Source organism: Colias croceus, chromosome W (assembly GCF_905220415.1).
Source record: "Colias croceus chromosome W, ilColCroc2.1".
NCBI lineage: Eukaryota > Metazoa > Arthropoda > Insecta > Lepidoptera > Pieridae > Colias > Colias croceus.
Window position 1 is genome coordinate 2077381 of NC_059567.1, and position 25765 is coordinate 2103145.

Genomic DNA, 25765 nt, shown 5'->3' on the forward strand with positions numbered 1-25765 from the left:
TGTTTGACTGAAAGCGAGAAGGTGTCTGCCAGTTTCCCTGGAAACTACTGCGAGATGTGTGTGCTGCATAAGCATGTGAACTAGAAGGTTTTGGTGTAGAGGATGTTATCTTTATTTATTGACCTTGCTTTGTAACCTTCGAAGCTTTTTATTAGATAAATTGTCTCCAAACAATGCATTAATATACCTTTCAGAATGATCGACAACTTGCAAAAAAATTTGTCGATGATGGAGGTCCGAGAATATGCGACATATATACTTATAAACTTATTGGCCTCCATCTTATTTTTGTAACTACGCAAGCCAACTACGTTTAAGCCCCTATTAACGCCTGTTATAACGGCCCCCAATTGTTGCTGTGAATTCGCCATTTTCTTATCCCAGAATTTACCGGATTCAGCATAGGGTAGCAGCCTGAATCTCCGGATTTTATGTAAGAGCCTGGAGCAATACGCAATTTTCGGGAATCTAACAAGTTTTTAGAAAACTTTCCCTTGATTCCTCTATCAACCCTTTCTTAAGGCTCGGCAACCATATTTTGACGAGACTTTCGAGAATTTTTTCAACATATCTGGAATCACATCATTAGCTTCACCCAATGCTGCTAAGATATCAGGTTCTAAGTCGACAGGCTCCGATTGAGGGGCCGTGGTATCAACTGTTACTGGTTCATTTGCTTGAAGTACAGCTGGATCAGCCATATTGTTCATAATTCCCGGCAAAGAATTTGTCGGTGTATCAGTTACTAGGATATCTGGATCCGGTAACAAAAAGTTTTGTTATCGAGGGTACTTATAAAATTATGATTTAGGGTTATTTTATTTTTTACATAAGTTGAAATTCAACTAACAAGCCATCGTGCTATTATCTCGAATAGCCTCCTGGTAAGCTGGCAATAATTATTAAATAAGTAATTATATACCAATAAAGATTTATAATTTTCCAATACCATTGTGATATCATCGCGGATATCCTCCCGGCTTTTATTTTTATTTCTTATTCTATTAAAAATTTTCGATTTTAACCTTCGTGATGCTATCTCGAACATCCTCCCGGTATAAATATGTATATATATATACATTAATGATATTTAAGTATGTAGTATGTACTCGAAAGTAAAAAATTACATAACCTTTGTGATGCCATCGCGGACATCCTCCCGGCATAAATTAAGTAATATATGAATATTATTTCACTTCTAGAAATCGTGAGCTATTAAATTACCTTTGTGATGCTATCTCGAACATCCTCCCGGTATAAATATGTATATCAATACATTAATGATACATAAGTATGTACTCTAAAGTAAAAAATTACATAACCTTTGTGATGCCATCGCGGACATCCTCCCGGTATAAGTTGAGTAATATATAAATATTATTTCACTTCTAGAAATCGTGAGCTATTAAATTACCTTTGTGATGCTATCTCGAACATCCTCCCGGTATAAATATGTATATCAATACATTAATGATACATAAGTATGTACTCTAAAGTAAAAAATTACATAACCTTTGTGATGCCATCGCGGACATCCTCCCGGTATAAGTTGAGTAATATATAAATATTATTTCACTTCTAGAAATCATGATTACCTTCGTGATGCCATCTCGGACAACCTCCAGGTATAAACGAAAAATATTTGAATATTTTTCAACGCTTCAATTTCGTAAGTTATAAGAAACTTTCATTTGTCGTATTACAGATCGAAACAAAGACACTTAAAAACTCCAAAGTACTTACTTGTGTCGTCTTCGGATTCCGAAGATGATATTATAGGTTTTATGCGACGATGTTTTTTCTTCAACTTCACAAACTTCATACGATAATAATCAATTTTCTCCTTTGAATTTCTCTCCAACATGACGAAACTTGCACTTATTTAAGACGTCCGTACGTTGCGGCGCACGAAAAAGGAATGGATATCGTACAAAGCAAGCAAATACTTGTCAGGTCGTAATACCCTCAATTAAAAAAAAAATAAAATCTAAAGGCGTGCGTGGTTGCTAGCATTGAAAAAGGGGACTACATAGTAAATAATATCTGAAGAATGAAGCGATAAAATATAATTACCTACAATCTCTTCAATTTCTGTAATATTAGTTTCGTCATTAATATTATTAGATATCATTTGCCATAAAGCTTTGTTCTTATTTTTTGCCAATTTAATAAATTTTTCACTTTGAATTTGTTTTGACTTAAGAATGCACCTTTTTAGTATATTTTTATATTTCACATAATGATTCCAACTATGAGTATACATTTTTTTAATATATATATTTTTAAGATAAAGTTGTCGCTTTCTTATACAACATTTCTTCAATCCTTTTGTTATCCAGTTAAGATTAGATTTTCCTGTACTTCTCTTTATCTTAATAATAGGAAAACAGAGATCATAAAACAGTTTGAATAACTCATAAAAAGCATTAAAGCATTCATTTAAATTATTAAATTCATGTGTTTCGGAGAAGCTTAATGATGACATAAATTCACAAAATTTACGAATATTCTCATTACAGTAGTCTCTTTTTGTCTCAAACCAGGATACGTTTGTTTTGCGCTTTGTCATACTAACTTTAATATCTGTGCCGTTTCATGGTCTGACAAACCGAGGTGTAGTACTTCTGTGTTCACATTTCTTTTTATATTTGTTGCTATTTGGTCTATGCATGCATTTTTCCTAGTAGGTGTTTTTATTAAGCATTCAATATTAAAGTTCTGTAGTAAAGTAATGAGTTCATCTGAAAACTTAGTCTTTTTAAGAATATCAATATTCCAATCTCCACATAATATTATTTTTTTATTTTTAAATCCAATCCTTTGTAATATATCCTGAAGATTTCCTATAAAAATATTTATGTTTTGACTAGGGATTCTATATATACAAATTATCACTGTATTTAAGTGCTTTAATTCTATACCACAACATTCAAATAATAAATTGCAACCATAATCCCTTATGAAGTCTAGATTGGTGCATGGAATGTCATGCTTAACCAAAATACATGTTCCACCTCTTCTTTGTTTACGAGAAAATGATGATATTAATTTATATCCTGGTAATTTAAGTAACTGTTCATTTCCTTTTTTAATAAACGTTTCACATAAACATATTATGTCAATGTTGTGTGATTTATCTAGTTGTGATATTGCCAAATATAGTTCTTCTGACTTATTAATAGCTCCGGCTATATTTTGATGTAAAATTGTCAAAAATTGTGTTTTAGATACGAAAAAATTTTGAATTTGATGGAGTATTTTTATTTTTCAATATTAAATTACTATTTGGTATGTCCTCATTTAACTGGTTCGGTTTTAGAGTATGTAAAACATTTTTTGACCTCTTAAAATAATAGGGAATAGTTCCTTTTTTTACTGGATAGGAATTGTTTTGATTATTTTGGAATGAATTGCATTTTTTTGCAGAAGCAAGCCTTTTTTTAATATTTTTGGGATTTAAAAATGTATTTGCATATTCTAAGCTGTCAATTTCCATATTTAATTTATTTGTTAAATTTTCAATATAATTAAGTCTGGAATTATAAAATGTATAATCTTCATCAATATCAATATATGTACAATTTGTATGTCCTCTTAAAAAAAGTTTCATTTTTGTATTAAGAAATTTCTCATTCAAGTAACGGTTATATTTTACATTTAATATAAATATTTTATTATTTTTTAATTTTCCCAATAATTTTAGTAAATTTGAAATTAGAATATATGGATTTTTGTCATTGGAACCTAAGCCCAATATTAATATATCTTCATTATTTACAGATTGTATCAAACTTTCACAGCTGTTTAAAATTTCACTTGAAGAAGCATGCGGTTTTGTCAAGCCAAATATTTCATAACAGTCGTTCCACTTATTTTTCCGTTTTTCCAGCATACTTATAGACAAATTTCTAACGCGTTCATCACCCATAATTATAATTTTACGTTTTATTACCTTTGTGCTGACATCTGTTATGGTTTGTTGACAATTGGTAATTTTATTTTTGTCGGTACCGTCACATTCCTTATTTAATATTAGTGGCTTAGTTATGTTATAGTTTAAAGTATTTTTATCCAAACCCATATCAGTAGTAAAGCTATGAGAATTGTGTTTTTGTTGTAAGTTAATTAATGTTTTTTGCTTGATTTTAGGATAAGTGTTGTGAATAAATATATTTTCGTTGTAGTATTTTAAAGGTGAGTGCCGTGGTGTTTTAAAACTTATATTCATTATTGTCTGTTTTATAGGCGTTTTATTCGAGATACCTGTTAATGTTTTATCCGATTTAGTATTTAAAATTATACTTATCAAATTCTGTACTTTTTTCTCACTTTTGTGTAATGTTTGTCTAAGATTATAACATTGTTTTGTTAGGTTATAGATAGATTCTTGTGCGGATATTAATTCGGTTTGTAATTTGCTTATTTCTTGATTCTCATTGAACACTATTGAGGTATTTGGAGTAGATATATGTTGACTTGTCTTTGTAGATAAATCCGTGTAACTTGAACTGGATAAACTTAAAAAAGAATCATTTAATATTTCTTGTAGATTTGATTCAGACCTTTGTTTAGGGAGTGTTTTCTTTCTGATAGTTATATTATCCATTTTATAAGTTCAAATAAAGTCGTACAATGTATATTTAAACCGTTACATAGGTACTTAATGTGTGACGAAATATTATAATTGTTGGTCAGCTGTTCTTTGTTTAATGACACCTAAATGTCAATTTTATAAGTTAAAATCTGTAATAATTGTGTTTTACTTACGTTTTGTTTCCGATACTTTACTTACGTTTTGTTTCCGATACTTTACTTACTACTTATTAGGTTTAAATATAGTTACTGTCTCCAACTTTCTTTGTTCCAAATTTGACGTAACGGTCGTTGTATGTGATGGTTTTTTGAATTCCGTATTTCCACGTAAATCGCAGGTTGTTGACGAAGATAACATTAATCGCACTTATTTATTGATTACTTGTTAATTTGAACACACTTTTTTATTAACTTTTGTACTTTTAATAATTTTAAATTGTAAAAAACTCGAGAGCTGATGTTACGTATGGCACTAGCGCCACCTGTTCTCGAGTTAGTTACAATATGGAAGCAGATCGCCTATCGCGGAACATGTCCCCCGCGGAATGGCATTTACTACCTACAACGACAAATCTAGTGTTTGCGAAATGGGGAGTGCCAGATGTAGATCTGTTCGCTTCAACACGAGCTCATGTGGTACCCAAATATGTGAGTCTAGACCAACGGGATCGACAAGCATGGAAACACAATGCGTTTGCTTGGGAGTGGACGTTCAGGTTAGCGTGGGTATTTCCTCCTCCGAGTGTCCTGCCCCGAGTTTTGATGCATCTCAATCGAGCGAAAGGTATGTACCTAATAGTAGCACCGAGGTGGCCGCGGGCATTTTGGAGAGCAGATCTGAAGTCGCGAGCGATAGCTCCACCCTTCACCGTCCGCCACCTGGAGACCAAACTAATAGATCTGACCACGGGCCTCCCTCCACCAAAGGTAAAGAATATGGTTCTCGAAATTTGGAAATGTGGGGGTGGACGCAAGCATTAGAAACATGGTCAAGCCAGCAAAAATCGCTCTTGCGGTCAGGATGGCGAGGCTCTACTCTTAAAACGTATAAACCTGCTTGGGAACGGTGGATTAATTGGTGTTTAAAACACAATGTCGACATTAAGAATCCAACAGGATCTGATTTAGCCAAATATTTAGCTGATTTGCATTTAGTCGAAAAACTTGCATATAGGACAATTTTAGTTCATAAATCAGTCGTGTCCACTTTATGTAAAACGGAGGACAATTCTAAGTTAAGTTCGAATATTTTAGTAAAACAGATATTAAAAGTCCTCCTAAATTCTAACCCACCTCTATCCTGCTGCGTAATTTTGCCGGTATGGACCACGACCAACTTCAATTGGATGCCTCCGAATGTGATTGGCAAGCAGTTTTTGATGCTGAAACAATGGACCTTAAAGTGAATATATTTAACGACATTATGCTTGCTTTGTATGATAAGCATGCCCCTTTAAGGCCCGTGAAAAAGAAGCACACTCCTGCCCCTTGGCTTTCGCCTGAACTTAAATCTCTTCTTAGCAAAAAACATCGTGCAAAGACTAAACTGAAGACGGCCAAATCAACCGAGATGCAGGACAAATATAAAACTATCCGTAATCGTTGCAACGTATTGTGTAGGGATGCACAAAGACGCCATATTCATGAGTCGGTCGAAAACGGCGACCCTGTTAAAATTTGGAAATTTTTAAAATCTCTAGGAGTTGGTAAATCTTCCCATACGTTCCCTTCTTGCAACATCAATATTGATAATTTAAATTCTCACTTTGCGTCTCCATCTATTCTTAACGATACCGTAAAAAATGCCTCTACTCTCAAAAATCTATCTACCGTTTCTACTCCTGATTTTCCTCCCTTTATTTTTAAACAAAGTTCTGTTGATGACGTTAAGAAGACAATCCTGTCCATATCGTCGAATGCCATCGGTACTGATCTTATCAGTCGTAATATGATCATTCCTATCCTTGATATCATTATTCCCATCATCACCCATATCCTAAATTTTTCAATTATCTCCGGAACATTTCCTAGCGCCTGGAAGGACGCTCATATCATCCCTCTTCCCAAAAAATCGAATCCTTTAAGTTTGTCTGATTTCCGACCCATCTCCATCTTACCTTTTCTTTCCAAAGTACTTGAGCGTCTTATCCACTCCCAGCTTAGTACCTTCCTCAACACTAATAATATCCTTAGTCCTTATCAGTCTGGTTTCCGTCCCGGTCATAGTACGACCACTGCCCTTGTCAAAGTTACCGATGACATTCGCCACGGTATGGATAGTAAGCAACTCACAGTTTTAGCACTCCTGGATTTTAGCAATGCTTTTAACACCGTAGATCATAATATACTGCTTAGTTTGCTACGTCTTATTAACTTTTCATCAACAGTTCTTGACTGGTTTCGAAGTTACCTGGGCGATCGGCGGCAGCGTGTTTTGCTTGATGAAAAACATTCATCTTGGTGTGCAGTCTCCGCCGGTGTACCTAAGGGTGGCGTCTTGTCACCTCTTCTCTTTGCCATTTTCATCAATAATCTCACATCCCTATTAACTTCTCCCTACCATATGTTTGCTGACGATTTACAGATATATGTCCAGTCAACGCTTGGTGACCTACCGAATGCTGTTCGCTCTATTAATAACGAACTGGCTAACATAGTTAGTTGGTGCGATCAATTCGGCCTTAAGTTGAATCCATCAAAGAGCCAGGTTATCGTTATCGGTAGTCCTTATCAACTTTCTGAGGTTGACTGGGGTATATTGCCTTCCATAAATATTCACGGCGTCATCATACCTTACAGTAAGAATGTAAAAAATCTAGGTATTCACTTGGATCAGACTTTATCTTGGTCCCATCAGATTCAGGAACTTGGTCGGAAATTTTACGCTACGTCTAGTTCTCTACGGCGTCTTCGTAACTTCCTACCCATATCGACAAAAATTATGCTAGCACAATCCCTACTCCTACTTATTATTGATTTCGCTGATGCATGCTTTCCTGATCTATCAGTGGAGCAATTAGACAAACTTGAGCGTCTTCAGAATTTTGGTATCCGGTTCGTATTTGGTCTTCGCAAATACGATCACGTCTCCTCCTTTCGCAAGAAGCTCAAGTGGCTCCCAATCCGTCTTCGCCGGAATGTGCATTATTTGCTGCTACTATATCGTATCCTTTTTGACCCTAAGACCCCTTCCTATCTCAAAAATAAATTTAACTTCCTGCATTGTGAAAATTATTCTCTTCGTTCTGTTGATAGGCTTGTTTTGAGTATTCCTTTTCACCGCACACACTTCTATGGCGATTCCTTTACGGTTACTACCATTAACCTCTGGAATGCCTTGCCGATAAATATTAGACAAGCCCAAACGCTATCCACATTCAAAAGCCTTGTCAGAAGTCATTACCTGAATCTTGCTTTTGACTCGGGATAGTTTAGCTCATCATCTCTCTTTCGCTGTAATTTGCCTTTTTATACATATTATATTATGTATATATGTATTGTATGTATGTATTTATTTTATTTATGGTATGTATTTATAATTATAGGTATATACGTATTTATATGTATGATATCTATTAACTATACATCTATGTATTATTTATAGTATATTTATTAGTATTTTTTTATTGGTATTATATTACATAATTTTTGCGTACATACTTTTTACCCACCTCCTTTTTCTATTATGTTATCACATCTTTAGTTGGTTGCCTGGAAGAAATCACTTATAAGTGATAAGGCCGCCATCTGTGCTGTGTCTTCTTTTAGTATAAGTTTTCTTTTTGTAATTTTTTTTTGGCAGTACAATAAAGTATTTAAATAAATAAATAAATAAATAAATAAAAGCTATAGCAAATACTAGCCCAAAATTGCGCGCGGGTAACATTTGGGATACTTCCATTTTGATATCATGGTTAACTAATCATAATGTGCAGAATAGTAGTAACTTGTGGGAAATTTCACGCCGTTGTGCCATTATATTATTATTGTGTTCAGGTCGTAGAATACATGACTTGACACTTTTGAGTGTTGCAGAAGGCTTTTATGTAGATAGTACCGTAGAAAATTCTATAGTTTTTTGGCCCAAACATGGATCTAAGACTGACTCGGATTCATAATATGTTCAATCAGGTTGGAAGTTATTGTCAAACGCAAGTAACTGTAATATCGACCCCGTATTTTGGATTAGAAAGTTATTAGATCTGGGCATGGATAGGCGTAACTTGGCTAGCGTAGATAATTTATTTGTAACCGTTTGTGGCAAGGCGAAAGCCGCTTCTAGAACTGTAATAGCTGGTTGGGTGAAATCTGCTTTGAGAGAGGCGGGTGTTGAAGCTGCTCCTGGTAGCGTTCGATCAGCTGTTGCCTCTAGGAGCTGGTTAGACAGTGAATCTATAGATAAAATTCTTGCAAGGGGAAATTGGAGGTCACAAAATACCTTCAAAAAATATTATAGAAAAGAAGTGAGACCGGTTAATAATCAGAATAATTCTTTATGTGCTCTGTTTGAGCCCTTATCACAATAATAAATTGAAATGATTATATTAATTTATTTTTTGTAAATAATCACATTGGCGTCTTGTTTACCAGGCGAAACCAAACAATGTCTCATTATTGTTTAAAGGCCTCGAATAACGGCGTAAGGACATAATAGTTGAGTTTTACTTACCATTAAAACTCGTATTATGTCCAGGAGCCTTATTCGAGGCCTTACATTAAGACCTGCCTGGTAGTTAGTTTGATTAAATAATTAATAAAATTAAATTGTTAAAAATAATGAGACTCAATGAGCTGATTACTGCGAGAACCATTATTTAAAAGCTTAGCTGTACAAACGTCACTCTGGTAAACACGGAAGCGCGACAACGAGGCCCTCTGTGGAGATAATTGGAACTACAACTACGTAATGTCGGCCGAAAATCAAAGATGTCTCTCTCATTATTGTTTAAAGGCCTCGAATAAGGCTCCTGGACATAATACGAGTTTTAATGGTAAGTAAAACTCAACTAATTTACTACCATTAAAAAATAATATTTCCTTTCTTTTATTCCCTAAAATAGTGTAAAGATCAACATTCCAATCTTTAAAAAACAATTTTACTGAACTAAACATTTTCTTAATTTCATTTACATTTTTTAAATCACAACAGTCCATGTAAATTACATCATCGATATTATAACAAGAAATCGAATTAAAATCATTAAGAAATGAAATTTTAGAAAGCAAAGTGAATCCGTAAATAGTAAAAGAACAGACTTTTTTATTATTTTCTGATACTAAAAAATTAAAATAAGGATAAAATTGATTTGAACTTGTTTTAGGAGGTTTAAGTAGATCTAAATATTCTTCTTCTTGGTTATATTTTAAATTTAAAGCTCCTGAATTTATTTTGTGGTTAGGAAAATTGAATTCCGGGACATCCTCGTCTAAATTTAAATCTTTATCGTAATCTAAAGCTCTCATGATTTTTTTTCGAAAATTCATTTGTCCGTAATTAAAAGGGAAGGGAAGGGTTTCTTTTAAAAAACATTATGGACAAAAAAATTTAAAGGATAATGCTAGAGAAGTGAAAACGGTAATGTTCTGTTAATTTTTAAACGTTTTTTTTCAAAAAACAACTCGTATGACTAAATTTTATAATTAATCATATTTACTATAACGAAACCGCATTTATTATAAAAACAACTGGAGTGTCCTTTCTGGCAAATAAATAATCTGAACGACGTAAATAGCTTCGAATTAATATTTTAACATCAATTTGAATCATTTTTATAATTTTTTGTTCAAATCAATTCCTAAAGAATCTAATGCTTTTTTACAAATCGATTTTAAGTTTTTACAAATTATTGATTTATCTTCGGATGTTAACTTTGAATCATTTACAAGTTTATCTCTGTAAAGATCTAAGTCTGTATCATCGAGACTATCACAAGAATTTAATTCCACTTTATTTTTTTCTAGATTCACATCACACACTTCCCTTTCATTAAAGAACCCAAGAATAAATATATTTCCATTCCAATACAATTTTAATTTATCAATATCATAACCGTATTTTTTATTAAGTTCGTCTTTAATTACTTTTTGGTCTTGTGTATGACATTTTAATGATAATTTTTCACCGGTGATTGTGGTAATGTACATTAAGGGGAAAAGTAACGAAAAAATGAAAGGAAATGTAAAGTAGATTTAATATTAAGGGAAATTAAAGTAAATAAATATCTAATATTTATTTTTATATTCCATTAATAAGATTATAAGATGAGAAAGTAAATATTTTTTACTTAATCCTCCACTTCTTGATGGTCTTATGAAATTTTTAACTAAAACTATTTCTTTCTTAAATTCTGTTAAATAAGAAGTTGGTTCTTCTATTTTAAATCTCTTTTCTTCTGATTTTATTGGCTCAATTTTGATTTTTTTATAATTTAAAAAGTTTTTTTCATCATTAAGCACAGTGTTGATTTTGGCTTTAATTGAAGATTCACTTTTGTATTCGAGTAAATCAAAGACAAGATCTTCTAATTTCTCTAAATAATCATTATACAATTCTTCATTTTCAAAATCAGATTCTTCTCTAGAAAAATATCTATCTAATTGTCTTTTAATTTTACATTCTTTTTCTACTTCTATATCTTCGAAAGTGGACGTGATGTAATTGATTTTTCTTAATTCAACACCACATTCCAAACATTTGGACATACCAGAAGAGAAATATCTATTAAGACAATTTTCACAAATTTTATGGAAACAGGGACTAATGTACAGGACTAATTCTGGATTTAAATAAGAATCAGTTTTACAAATTGGACATTGTGAATCTGACATAATAAAAAAATTAGGAAGTGGGTAAATATAAAAAACGAATATGTTTAATATAAAAAACTTATGAAATTAAAACTTCTTTATTGACTATCTTCTAATAATTTCTCATATAAATATCCATCAGATAACCCATTTTTTCTAACAACTCCTGCTACATCATAAACAGATACATTTCCAGTCAATCTCCCGTCTACTCCAAGTTCTGCAAGTGTAATTTGTACACTACTCTTATCACAAGAGGCTATTGGTCTTTTTGTAAATGAGCACATTCTTCTTTCAAACGACATGACCCCTTTTTGATAAAAATTTTTTAATTTCAAAAAACTGTAACGGTGTTTTAGAACACGGTATTATTGATAAGATTCTATTCGAACAGTATGCCTATTTGAATTAGTGTCTGGGACACGGTGCGCCACGAAGTAAAAAAAAATAAGATATGGTGCAGCAGCTATAAAAAGGTTGCCCGACGCTAATAAATCATACCCCTATGTATATTTTCCTATTTAATTAACCATGTACTATATTAAAAACATCCCTTTACTACACATAAATAACTCATTTTAATTTTTCATTTTCTTCCTCTCTTATTCAAAATTTTAGGAATTTGCTTAATAAAATAACAACACAAGAATAAAATATTATCATTTTCAAGATTCTCAATTATTTCCGAATCTTTAATTTGAGAGAGAATAATACCAAAAGATCTTAATTCATCATCAGTTAATGAATTGGGTTCAGATTTATCACACAACGTTCCGTGTACTTGTTGTAACGACGTTAAGGGAAAGCGTACATGTAACAGTTCAATGCACGACGTTAAGGGCAAGCGTACATGTAACAGTTCAATGCAAAAGTGTATTAAGTCGGATTTTGCATGTAATAATTTTCAAAAGTATTAAATTTTCAAACTATAAAATCGATGATATTGTAACAACCTGCCCTCAAATAAAAGGTCATAAGTCTGATTTTTCACAAAATCTTGTTACCACCGAAAATGTTGTTTTTTCTCAAAATGACACTAAGGGTAAGCATACATGTAACGATACAATTCAAAAGTGTATTAAGTCGGATTTTGAATGTAATTGTATAAAATTTTCAAACTATAAAACCAACGGATGTAAAAAACAGTAACTTTACTGATGATGTGAATTTAATATATTGTTATGATGATAATTATGTGCGTATTAGGAACGATGACGATTTGTTGGCATGTAGCGTCGGCGATAGGCCCGTCAAACGTCGCGACTTACGTCCCATTTTCAAAATCGAGATTTTGGGAGTAAATGGTACAGCTTTAATTGATACTACCGCGAAACACTGTATTGCCGGTTACACACTATATGCTCTCCTTCTACGCAAAGGCCACCCGCTCACGCCCTCGACGAGGCAAATTAAACTCGCCGATGGCCACGCACGTGAAATGAACGTTCTCACTACCACGTTGCAGGTGCGGTTGGAACACGTTATCATCACAATACCATTTCTTATTTTCCCTGAGTCCGGCGACAACGAGACATTACTCGGTATAGATTTCCTTAGGGCTATGGGTGTCGTTATTAATTTCTCCAAGGAATTATGGTATTTTGACAACGATCATCGCGTTAAACATACGCTATTTTTTGAACCAACTTCGCGTGGCACTACTTGTGCCTTTACAGATGTTCTCCGGGATGACGAGGGTACTCAGCTGGAGTCGGCAGAACGAGACGAACTCGCCCAGATCCTCGTTAAGCACGCGCACATTTTCCGTCTAGGGGGAGCTCCTACGCCTTTCGCGGAGCACCGTATAGATACAGGTGAACACCCACCGATAGCAGTGCCCCCATACCGTTTGAATCCTGCGAAGAAAGAGGTGATGAAAAAAGAAATTGAGAAAATGCTGCAGGAAGACATAATTGAAGAGTGCGAGTCCGCATGGTGCGCTCCAGCGTTGATGATACCTAAGGCTCGTGGTGGCGTCAGGTTCTGTGTAGATTACAGGCGCCTGAACGCTGTTACCAAATCGGACACGTACCCTATGCCACTAATTGATGAGCTCCTGCAATCAACAAAAAGGAACTGCTTCATGAGCACGCTGGACCTCAGATCTGGGTACTGGCAAGTGAGCGTCCAGATAGAAGACAGGGATAAGACAGCCTGCATATCTCCGCTCGGCATATATCGCTTTAAGCGCATGCCTTTCGGCCTCAAGAACGCGCCGGCCACATTCCAGCGGCTGATCGACCGATACTTCGAATCACGCGTGGTAGGGATAAGAAAAAGTTGGCGCGTAACGCAAAAATGTCACGAGTACGGCGTAACGCAAAAATGTCACGCGCGCGGCGTAACGTAACGCAAAAATGTTACACAAAATTTTTGTCCACCCCCGATAAAGAAGTTTCACTTCAAAAACATCTCAGGTGGTCATCACAATAATTAAGTCAACGAATTTGTTTTTTTAGATTGGCACATAGATAATATAAAAGAAATTAACTAATCGTAAAGGTATCTTAAGTTACTTATGAACATGAAAGGAGTCGAGTGATTATGTGTGGGCATAAGTTAGTGTACCTATGTTCATGTGTGTATTGAGTATGTTTGTGTCTGCGTATGTGTAAGTGAATGTGTGTATTGAGTATGTTTGTGTGTGTGTGTGTTGTGTGAATGTAAATTTATATATATATAAAAAAGCATTTGAATGACATAAAAACCAAAAAATATAAATTCAACAAAAGGTCGTGTTCCATCGTTACAATATTGTATTCACTGAAAAGTGCTTCATATTGGTTGAGATGGTTGTTAAATCATCAAACTCAAAAAAATAATGTGAGTTCTTATCGCGTGCTGTTGAGTTCTAGAGTTCCTGATACTTTTTAGAAATAGTTCTTGCGTTTTTACCTGAAAAAACGACATTTGAAAAAATGATCTGCCAACTTCCCGTAGCAGAGCATTTTTAGCAGATCAAAAAAATAATGTGAGTTCTTATCAAGTGCAGTTGAGTTCTAGAGTTCCTGATACTTTTTAGAAATAGTTCTGGCGTTTTTACCTTAAAAAACGACATTTGAAAAATAACTTAGCAGTGCATTTTTAGCAGATCAAAAAAAGTTCCTGATACTTTTTAGAAATAGTTCTGGCGTTTTTACCTGAAAAAACGACATTTGAAAAAATAACTTAGCAGAGCATTTTTAGCGGATCAAAAAAATAATGTGAGTTCTTATCGCGTGCAGTTGAGTTCTAGAGTTCCTGATACTTTTTAGAAATAGTTCTGGCGTTTTTACCTGAAAAAACGACATTTAAAAAAATAATCTGCCAACTTCCCTTACTAGATAATTTTTAGCGGATCAAAAAAATAATGTGAGTTCTTATCGCGTGCAGTTGAGTTCTAGAGTTCCTGATACTTTTTAGAAATAGTCCTGGCGTTTTTACCTGAAAAAACGACATTTGAAAAAATGATCTGCCAACTTCCCGTACTAGATAATTTTTAGCAGATCAAAAAAATAATGTGAGTTCTTATCGCGTGCAGTTGAGTTCTAGAGTTCCTGATACTTTTTAGAAATAGTTCTGGCATTTTTACCTGAAAAAACGACATTTGAAAAAATGATCTGCCAACTTCCCGTACTAGATAATTTTTAGCGGATCAAAAAAATAATGTGAGTTCTTATCGCGTGCAGTTGAGTTCTAGAGTTCCTGATACTTTTTAGAAATAGTTCTTGCGTTTTTACCTGAAAAAACGACATTTGAAAAAATGATCTGCCAACTTCCCGTAGCAGAGCATTTTTAGCAGATCAAAAAAATAATGTGAGTTCTTATCAAGTGCAGTTGAGTTCTAGAGTTCCTGATACTTTTTAGAAATAGTTCTGGCGTTTTTACCTGAAAAAACGACATTTGAAAAAATAACTTAGCAGAGCATTTTTAGCGGATCAAAAAAATAATGTGAGTTCTTATCGCGTGCAGTTGATTTCTAGAGTTCCTGATACTTTTTAGAAATAGTTCTGGCGTTTTTACATGAAAAAACGACATTTAAAAAAATAATGTGCCAACTTCCCTTACTAGATAATTTTTAGCGGATCAAAAAAATAATGTGAGTTCTTATCGCGTGCAGTTGAGTTCTAGAGTTCCTGATACTTTTTAAAATAAAATAAAATAAAATAATATTTATTTGCTTAAAACATGGTACAGAGAGATGTCAAAATATTTCGATTGTTCATCATGTTTTGCTTAGTCTAAAGCATGCAAATACTGTCTCAATTTATATTAAATACAATATTGAAATTAATCACTTTGCAATTGACAAATATCATTCCACAATAATTACATTTAAAGGCTGTACCTACATACAATTATAATAATTAACATTTATGGTCAAAAAATTATTTTAAGCTATAAAAACAATTTAAGATCAACCATTTCTTTAGTTTATTTTTATATACATTAAATGTTTGGTTTCGTATACATTTAGGAATACGGTTAAATATTTTTATGAGCATGATAGGCCCACTTTTAGAGTAAAGCGCAGTTTTACAACGTGGCATACTAAGTTTATCAGGGTCTCTAGAGGGAATAATGCTCACGTTAGCCGCCCTTGTGAAATATTGGGGGTGTTTTTTTATGAAGATACAGCTCTCCAGTTGTGGAACATGGAAGTCAGAGTCAGGACGTTTAATTTTCGAAATAGTGGCCGACAGCTTTCTAACGGTCCAACCCCGCAAATGGCTCTAATACATTTTTTTTGAGCTAGGAATGCTCTGTTAACACTTGTCGAATTGCCCCATAATATTAGTCCATATCTTAAAATAGATGACACATAACCATGGTATGCAGTAAGAGCAGTTTTTTCAGAACTTATGGCCCTTAAACGACGTAAGGCGAACACAAATTTGTTGATACGCGAACATAAATGATTTATATGGGATTTCCAATTGCAATTGCTGTCTAACATTATACCTAAAAATTTTATTTCATCGACTTCTTCCAATATAATGTCTTTGTAAATTAAATTAATGTTATACTTTCTTTGTTTATAATTATGAAACTGCATTACTTTCGTCTTTGCTAAGTTAGCCGTCAAGTTGTTTATTTTTAGCCAGTCAATTATTCTATTCAATGTCAAATTTAAATTATAATTACATGTCAGATCCGAAGTCACATTAGGTATAGTCACAGAAATGTCATCAGCATAAAGTGTGCATTTGTAGTTTGTTACGTTTGGTAAGTCGTTAATATAGAGTAAGAAGAGAAGCGGTCCAAGCACGCTTCCCTATTTTAAAATAGATATAAGATTTCTTATATCTATTTAGAAATAGTTCTGGCGTTTTTACCTGAAAAAACGACATTTGAAAAAATGATCTGCCAACTTCCCGTACTAGATAATTTTTAGCAGATCAAAAAAATAATTGCTCTAGCGAGCGAGCACCCCTAACTTCTTCGAAGCAATCTTGGCTTTGTCCTCCAAAAATCCACGGAACTGCACGTCAGACGTAATTTCGACACCGAGAATGCTGATGCTTGGTTTGATATGTAGGGGACTGTTCTGGAAGGTAAGTGGTACGACAAAGGGACTTTTCTTGGTTGTAAATGCGCAGACCTGTGTCTTTGCTGGGTTGAAGTCGACAAGGTTGGATTGGCCCCACGCAGAAATTTCCTCGAGAGTATGCTCAATGTTCGATACAAGCTCGTTTCGATGCAGGTTTGTTAGTTCCAGAGAGGTTTTTGCTTGGCCGGCATAGTTCGTGTCACAAGTGCTGTCATCCGCATAACAATGAATGCTACGTATTCGCAACATATCATTGAAATGCAGAAGGAACAACGTAGGCGACAACACACAGCCTTGTGGGACACCAGCGCTAATAGGAATAGATTCAGAGCATGCTCCGTCGACGAGGACTTGGATGCTACGTGCCTGGAGAAAGCTAGCTACCCAATTACATAACCTCTCCGGTAGTCCATACGATGGAAGTTTGGAAAGGAGCCCCCTGTGCCACACCCGATCAAAGGCCTTCGCTTCATCTAAACTTACAGCCAGCGCTTCCCCCTTATTCTCCACTGTTTTTGCCCATCGGTGAGTCAGAAATGCTAAGAGGTCACCTGCAGAGCGACCATGACGAAAGCCGTATTGATGGTCACTTAACAGTTGATTGTCCTCAAGATATCGCAAGAGCTGACTATTAATGATGGACTCCATCACTTTAGAGAATAAGGAGGTAACTGCCATTGGCCTATAGTTAGATGGATCGGAGCGTGTGCCTTTCTTAGGGATCGGATGTATCAAGGAGGTCTTCCAGGATCTAGGGACAATACCAGTGGCATACGAGTATCGAAAGAGATGTGTTAAGACCGGAGCCAGCTCGGGAGCGCAGGTCTTTAGAACTACAGCAGGGATGCCGTCGGGCCCATTTGACTTATGAATGATGAGAGATCGAAGGGCTTTACGCACTGCAGATTGCGTGAATTTCACTTCGGGCATCGTGCTATTGCAGTTTGGGATGGACGGTGGTGTTTTTCCCTCATCATCCAGCGACGAATTTAATGCGAAGAGAGTCGCCAAAGTATCAGCTTTTTCTTTAGCTGAGTGAGCTAAAGACTCGTCGGCCCTGCGTAGTGGTGGAAATGACGATCGGCAGAAGTTACCCAGGATGGCCTTAGCAAGAGACCAAAAAGCTCGTGTGCCTGTAGGTTAATGTGTCAGCTTTTTACCAATTCTGTTGATGAAGCTTGACTTTGCTTCAGCGATTTTCCTCTTTAGTGATCTGGAGGCAGAGTTGTACAATTTCTTGAGATGCTTAGCTTCAGGATCTTCCGCAGCAAGAGCTTCTGCCCAGTTTCGATAGCGATCTGGCTTCGTTCGAGATGCTTCTCTGCAAGATTGCCCAAACCAGGGCTGTGACTTGCCGCCGACAGGTACCACAGAGTTCGGGATGAAAAGCTCCATGCCCTGTAGCACAACATCAGCGACACAGTCAGCACAAGCATCGGGATCTTCATCTGCGAAGCAGACCTGTCTCCATGGGTAGGAGGAAAAGAACGTGCGCATCCCATCCCAGTCCGCCGACCCATAGTGCCAGACACGTCGGGTAGTAGCTGGGCGAGACCGAAATTGATATGTGAGAGGCACTGTACTCTGTATAAGACAATGATCGGAAGATCCAAGAGGGGCTGCGACGCTCACTTTGTAGTTGTCTGGAGAGGAAGTTAGAAATAGATCTAGCAGAGATGGAGTGTGGTCCTCGACATCAGGTATCCTTGTGGGCGAGGGGACCAGTTGTGTTAGATCGTAGGCCAAGGCGAAGTCACGGAAAGAACGTCCTGCATGGTCAGTATTGCGTGAGCACAACCATTCAGCGTGATGAGCGTTAAAGTCACCCAAAACCACTATCTCGATCGTTGGAATCTTTTGGAGCAGAATATCGATCGAAGTTTGAATTTTCTCGATGAGTCTGTCAGTTTCGGTGTTTCCGCTGTGTGACCTATACAGGCACGCATAGACGCGGGGTTGGTTATCGCAGTCTACTCGTAGCCACAATAAGGATAGGTCAATACCTTCCAGGTTACCCAAACGACGACAGCAAATATCTTCTCTGGCGTATACACAAACTCCGGCGCGCGGAACAAACGTGTGTTCCAGAACATAGCCCGGGTAATTCAAATAAGATGTGTCAGCCGGAGAAGATATTTGAGTCTCCGTTAAAAAGAGGAGGGCCGGCTTGGCTGTCTCGAGATGGTGGTGTACAGCCTCGAGGTTCGAATTTAATCCCCTGATATTACAAAAGTCCACTGATAGTAGTGTGGAACAGTTGGCCGAAAGGTGGTTAGTTTTTTTTACCCCTAGTGGAATAGAAGCGCGGAAACTTGCCCCCCCCCCAGAATACGTGGGGCAGCCTGAGCTGGAGAGCTCAGGGAGGGATTCTCTAGGATCGCAAATACTAGTACCCTCCTGGGGTAATCTTCTATTGAGTACCGCTGCCATGTTTGTTGAAGGGCGATGGGGTTGGGCATCCGGCAATCTCACTAACGCATGCGAAACGCAAGAAGATGCTTAACGCCGGTATTACGTGAGACAGTGGTACTTCCCCGGACAAGCTACAGCCCAGTCGTGCTACACACAAAATAAATTGTATGTAGCTATAGCTCTACCACTGTAAAGTATAAACGCCAGAGCCTCGTCTGTTGTTCGGCAGGGTGCACCACGGGCAGGTGAGGTTGGCTTTGGCTGAGAGATGGTAGACAGCCATTACACCCCCATTGTATGGATGTTATTAACAATGTAGGTATCGTGCAGCAACTGATCAGCTTAATCGATACTCAGTTTTTATCAAATCCAGCACCAAATCCAAATCAGATCTTTCCTGTCTCAAGCCTGTAGTAACTAAACCGTTTAGACCGTGCAATAAAAATTAAATAAAAAAAAAACCCAACGCAACGAAGAAAAGTGCATAGAAAAAGGAATAAATAATTTCACAAACTTCCCGACGATCTTTAAAAATGAATACCATTTTAAATATTTATAAAAAAAAAAACAAATTCGTCGGGGCTGCCATGCCAACATTATCATAATATATCATATATACCTCTATAAATATTTTTTTATAATGGTACTTAATTTTTAAGATCGTCGGGAAGTTTGAAAAATGATTTATTCCTTTATCTTCGTTGCTTTGGGATTTTTTTTTTAATTTTAAAATTTTTAAACTTCGGTTTCTTATTTTCATGTAATATTTTCAAGTGAGCGAGACCGAACTATCAAATGTACCTCCATATTACATTCCTACATCATATTGATGTGGCAAAAGAAGTGGTATATTTAAGAAAAAAAATTCCAAGGGCCAGGCCTATGTGGCTTTGAGTAGAGTTCAAAATTTCCAGGGTGTGGCTATCCTCTCGCTCCCATATCTCCTCTTCTTTCACAGACTTTCAACCCTTCCCTTTCCACCCCTAGTAAATGGCAGAACCAATTTTGATGTAAACCATATTATCTAATTGTACCTATATGTACATTGTACACGTCATATCCTGTCGTTTGATGCTCCATTTGGTTTATTTATACCCACTGTCGCCCCTGAAGTGCCCTAAATGTAATAAACGGATGAACCGATTTCGATAAAATATGACTAATTGTAATTCACACTTTGCCCTTTCATATGCCCCGCCTGAGTATATTATTTGACCACATTCGATTATTGTTCATTCCCACTTTTACCGCTGTAATCTAATAAATAGATTAACCGAATTGGATGAAAATATAACTAACTGTACTTCACCCGTTATGCACTTTCATTTGATATGGCACTTGGGTATATTTGACTCCTTTTGACTTTGACTTCTTTCACAGACTTTCAACTCTTCCCTTTCCACCCCTAGTAAATGGCAGAACCAATTTTGATGTAAACCATATTATCTAATTGTACCTATATGTACATTGTACACGTCATATCCTGTCGTTTGATGCTCCATTTGGTTTATTTATACCCACTGTCGCCCCTAAAGTGCCCTAAATGTAATAAACGGATGAACCGATTTCGATAAAATATGACTAATTGTAATTCACACTTTGCCCTTTCATATGCCCCGCCTGAGTATATTATTTGACCACATTCGATTATTGTTCATTCCCACTTTTACCGCTGTAATCTAATAAATGGATTAACCGAATTGGATGAAAATATAACTAACTGTACTTCACCCGTTATGCACTTTCATTTGATATGGCACTTGGGTATATTTGACTCCTTTTGACTTTGACTTCTTTCACAGACTTTCAACTCTTCCCTTTCCACCCCTAGTAAATGGCAGAACCAATTTTGATGTAAACCATATTATCTAATTGTACCTATATGTACATTGTACACGTCATATCCTGTCGTTTGATGCTCCATTTGGTTTATTTATACCCACTGTCGCCCCTAAAGTGCCCTAAATGTAATAAACGGATGAACCGATTTCGATAAAATATGACTAATTGTAATTCACACTTTGCCCTTTCATATCAGTCTGCAACCGGCTACCGTTAATAACGCACTCCTAGTACATCTACCCCCAGTAGATAATAAAAATAAAAATGTCTAAGTGTGACTCCTGCAAAAGGAACCTATCAAAATCTTCTCCGGGACTAGAATGCTGCAAGTGTGAACGGATTGTGCATCTAAATCCAAAGTGCGCGGGGCTAACAAATAAACAGATTACTGCCCTAAAAGCGGCCCCCAATCTGGAGTGGACGTGTCACGAATGCCAGCAAGAACTCCCAAGACGCACTTCAATTATTACGCCTGAAGAGGACGATGACGAAAGTGATGCACCGGTTCAAATCGACGCAAAAAAATTACTAAGTAACATCTCAAAAGACGTAGAAAGAGCGATCAAAAACGAAATGGCGCAGCTACACGAATCCTTGCAATTTCATAGCGCAAAACTCGATGAGGCTATGGAATGCATCGAGGGCTTCAAAAAAACAATTAAAGCTCTCGAGAGGAAGAACACAGAACTTATAAATAAAAATAACAACCTTGAAACACGTGTCGGCGCCCTGGAACAACGGATACAGGAGGCGGAACAGGAGAAGCTAGGAAAATACATCGAAATATCAAATATACCAAACCAAACAAAGGAAGACATTCAATTAATTACTGAAAATATCGCAAATAAACTTAACCAGGCTAAACAAGACATCAAAAGTGCACGGAGACTACAGGGGCGGAAGGAGCAAACAGCAAATATACTAATTGAACTGATTGACGAAGAAGTGAGGGAAAAATGGATGACAGCAGCTAGAAATACAAAGTTAACAGTTGCAGCAGTAATTCCGAACGAAAAAACTAACAACAACGCTGTCTATGTACGCGAAGCCATGACAAAGCATCATAAGCAATTGTTCTGGAATGCCAAACAGGAGCTGAAAAATAATCTCAACTACAAATATGTGTGGTTTAAAAGGGGACTAATCAAAGCACGCAAAGGAGACAATGATAAAATTATTACTCTACGGTCCATTAAAGATATACATGCATTGACTAACAACAAGGAATAATTAAGTAAGAAACTTCATGTCTCTGCTCTTATATTATTAACTTTGTCTATAAAAATGGCTAATTTGTGTAATGATATAATCAAAATCAATGATTGTAGTAATGTCAATAACTTTTTAAATTGTATTCCTCACAGCCACCTCAACTTATTATGTAAGTATACATATTAATATACGATCGATTATAAAAAACTTCACCGCACTTGAACAAATTTTAAGTAAATCAAACAAATGTATTGATATTGTAATTCTAACAGAGGCTAATGTATCAGAAAATAATAGTGTATTATCTATACATATAATAAAATCGTAGGAAAGTCAAAACTGTACATTGAATATTTTTTTAAAAGAATACCTGGGCCGTGATCTATAATCGATATAGAAGCCAAAAACATAGTTTTTAGAATTTTTGTCTGTTTGTCTGTTTGTCTGTTTGTCTGTTTGTCTGTATGTTTGTCCGAGCTAATCTCGAAAAGTACTGCATAGATTTACTTCAAATTTTGTATGAATATTACTAACAGGACGGGTGAGGCTATAGGCTACATATTATTAAGCTATCACCTACGGGGGAGGAGCTGTGAACCTTTATTTTTCTTACGTATTCCGTGTATTACGACAGCGTACAATCTAAAGACTCATGTTTAAATGTTGGTTTCGAGTAAGCCATGCTATTATCTAGCTTTACAAAATAAAAACTATGTCATTTACGTAATTTGGGCAGAGAAACAGTTTAATGAATTTAGTAGTATAAAGACAAATTAGAAACAGCGCCATCTATTAAATGTTATAAAAATCAAATCAATTTACACGTTAACTATTGGAAATTAATAATCAAATGACGCATATATAAATGTTGTTTGACAATATCTAGATTGACACTATAAAAAATTATGCCATTTAAGTAACTTGGGAAGAGAAACATAGCTTAAAGAATGTAAGTTGTATAATGTTAATTTTGTAACAGCGCCATCTATGAGATTTCGTAAAAATCAAATCAATTTACATGTTAACACTACTGAACACAATGTTAAAAATTAATAATTTAAATATAATTATGTTATTTATTTATTTAACTCTTTAACCCATATCTTCCGTTCCCTATAAGATATATTTCGTGTAAATAATAAACTACATTTTTTTTAAAGTGAGGGTAGATGTTTATTATTTTAAGTAAAAATAGACACCATTATCTAAAGTTAATCTAATGATTGTGTTCCAAAGAGTATAATAATATATTGTTGTGTTCATTAGTTACAATTTTAAAAATCTTCGTGTTTTATAAATTTACTAGCTTACCGCCCGCGGCTTCGTCCGCTTTGTCTAAAACCTAATAAATTATGTACTAAAACCTTCCTCTTGAATTAGTCTATCTATTAAAAATAAAAATAACTGCGTTAAAAACAACCGACTTCAAAAACGGAAAAGTAAGAAATAAAAAAGATTTGATATTATTAATTACTACATATTATTTTTATGTGCTATTTACTAAAAAGGTTTGATGTCGGTGCATGGGCTTAATACTAAGTGCTTAGTGTTTGGCACCGACTTCAAACCTATTTAATAAATAGCACATAAAAATAATATGTAGTAATTAATAATATCAAATCTTTTTTATTTCTTACTTTTCCGTTTTTGAAGTCGGTTGTTTTTAACGCAGTTATTTTTATTTAATACTTTTTAGTGTATTTTTCAACACGAATCAAACGAGCCCAAACTCGATAAAGTTGAGTCAATATATTACTGAGTTCCTATGGCCACCTTCCGATTCCATCATCAGATCAGCTCCATGTCATGATAATGTTTCATCGCTATCCAATTTACATTCGTATACAAAATTTCAGCTCAATCGGTTACCGGGAAGTGAATCAAAGTTACTTGCTACATTGAAATTAAGTCATCGAGTACAGACAAAAATGCTCATAAAATAAAAACTACTAGGCCTAGCCGAATAAAATTTTTATGGGACCAATTCGACACCATCCCGCATCGAACAAAAAAAGAATCACGTAAATCGGTTCAGAAACCTCGGAGTAATCGGTGTACATACATAAAAAAAAAAAAAAAAAAAAAAAATATACCGGCCGAATTGATAACCTCCTCCTTTTTTTTGAAGTCGGTTAAAAAAACCGCATCAAAATCTGTTGCGAAGTTTTAAAGATTTAAGCATACAAAGGGACATAGGGACACAGAAAGCGACTTTTTTTATACTATGTAGTGATATTTATAAAGCAATTGAATGCCATAAAACAAAAAATAACAAATGCAATCTTCGTGTTTTGTGAATTTTCACCATCATGCGTTCCCACAAAAGGTAAGTTGTTGTTGTTTGTTGGTAAGTTGTTAAATGAAATGAAATGAATGCTTCTTTTATTATTTTGAGGTGCATTGGGAACAGAAGTTTTTGATAAAATTTTATTTGTAAGTAGCTTTTTTTATAGATTTACAGTTAACTTTTGATTTTTTTATTTACAGATTCAATGCTAATAAAATTATATCGCCTTTGGAAGACGATTTCTGCTGATATTTTTACTACACCACTTGAAAATTGATGATTTGATGATAAAGACAGTAGCAGCGAGGATTAAGTGGAAATTAGTAATCATCCGCTTCGTCAATTTTTGACTGAAGTTAATGTCCAACGTCTAATGGTTCAATCATTGGAAGTATCTCGGGAAATTTTGGAGGATATTTTTCAGGAAGGAGAGGAGGGGCAGCCAACCACATATCAAACTACTACGTTTTAGTACCGAAAAAAATGTTATTGCCAAATGAAACGTAAATTTTGCACTCACAACTTTACAAGTAATGTTTTAAGTTATCAGATAACCGCAAAGTCAAAATTTTATTTTTATTTTGACTTTGCGGTTATCTGATTATAATATTTATCGTTATGGCTATCGACGTACCGACCGTACTTTGATCAGAGTAGGTACATGATATACAGTTCATCATCCAGGATTGCTTAGAGCATTTTCACACTGAAAAAGAAGTTTTCTTTGAATCGTAGTTGCTTCATTTATTTATTTTTAATCATTTTACATAATATGTTTTATATTTTATAAATATATCATTTTCATTATTTAAGTAGATAAAATTAATTATGTAACGGTTTTATAAGAAAACACATTATATTTGTTAGGCGACGGTGATTTCTTCCAGGCAAAAGATATTCATCAGCTCAATAAAATTGAACAGTATGTTGTTAGTTATTCTTTAGATTCACAATTGTAATGAGCATTTCCGCATGCAAGTTGTATCGTAGTTTAGATATATCATAGTTTTTACACATTAAAGTTCCAACAAAACCCTCAAATTTTTTAGTAGAGTTGAGCAAGATAATTTGAAAAATGTGCC

General features: G+C 35.1%; 3 protein-coding genes across 3 annotated transcripts; 2 read left to right on the plus strand and 1 right to left on the minus strand.

Annotated features, from left to right (window-relative positions):
* The first annotated feature begins 5170 nt into the window (after positions 1 to 5170).
* LOC123704882 lies at positions 5171 to 8711 on the plus strand. Its single transcript, XM_045653377.1, has 2 exons — positions 5171 to 5864; positions 8439 to 8711. Exons 1-2 carry the CDS (start codon positions 5181 to 5183, stop codon positions 8709 to 8711), a joined length of 957 nt encoding a protein of 318 aa, XP_045509333.1. The 5' UTR covers positions 5171 to 5180.
* A 9359-nt stretch (positions 8712 to 18070) lies between these two features.
* Positions 18071 to 19360, minus strand: LOC123704883. The gene has a single exon (XM_045653378.1). It carries the CDS (start codon positions 19358 to 19360, stop codon positions 18071 to 18073), a length of 1290 nt encoding a protein of 429 aa, XP_045509334.1.
* Positions 19361 to 21451: 2091 nt separating this feature from the next.
* LOC123704909 lies at positions 21452 to 22436 on the plus strand. The gene has a single exon (XM_045653398.1). The coding sequence runs from the start codon at positions 21758 to 21760 to the stop codon at positions 22412 to 22414; it is 657 nt and encodes a 218-aa protein (XP_045509354.1). The 5' UTR covers positions 21452 to 21757; the 3' UTR covers positions 22415 to 22436.
* The last annotated feature ends 3329 nt before the right edge of the window (positions 22437 to 25765 follow it).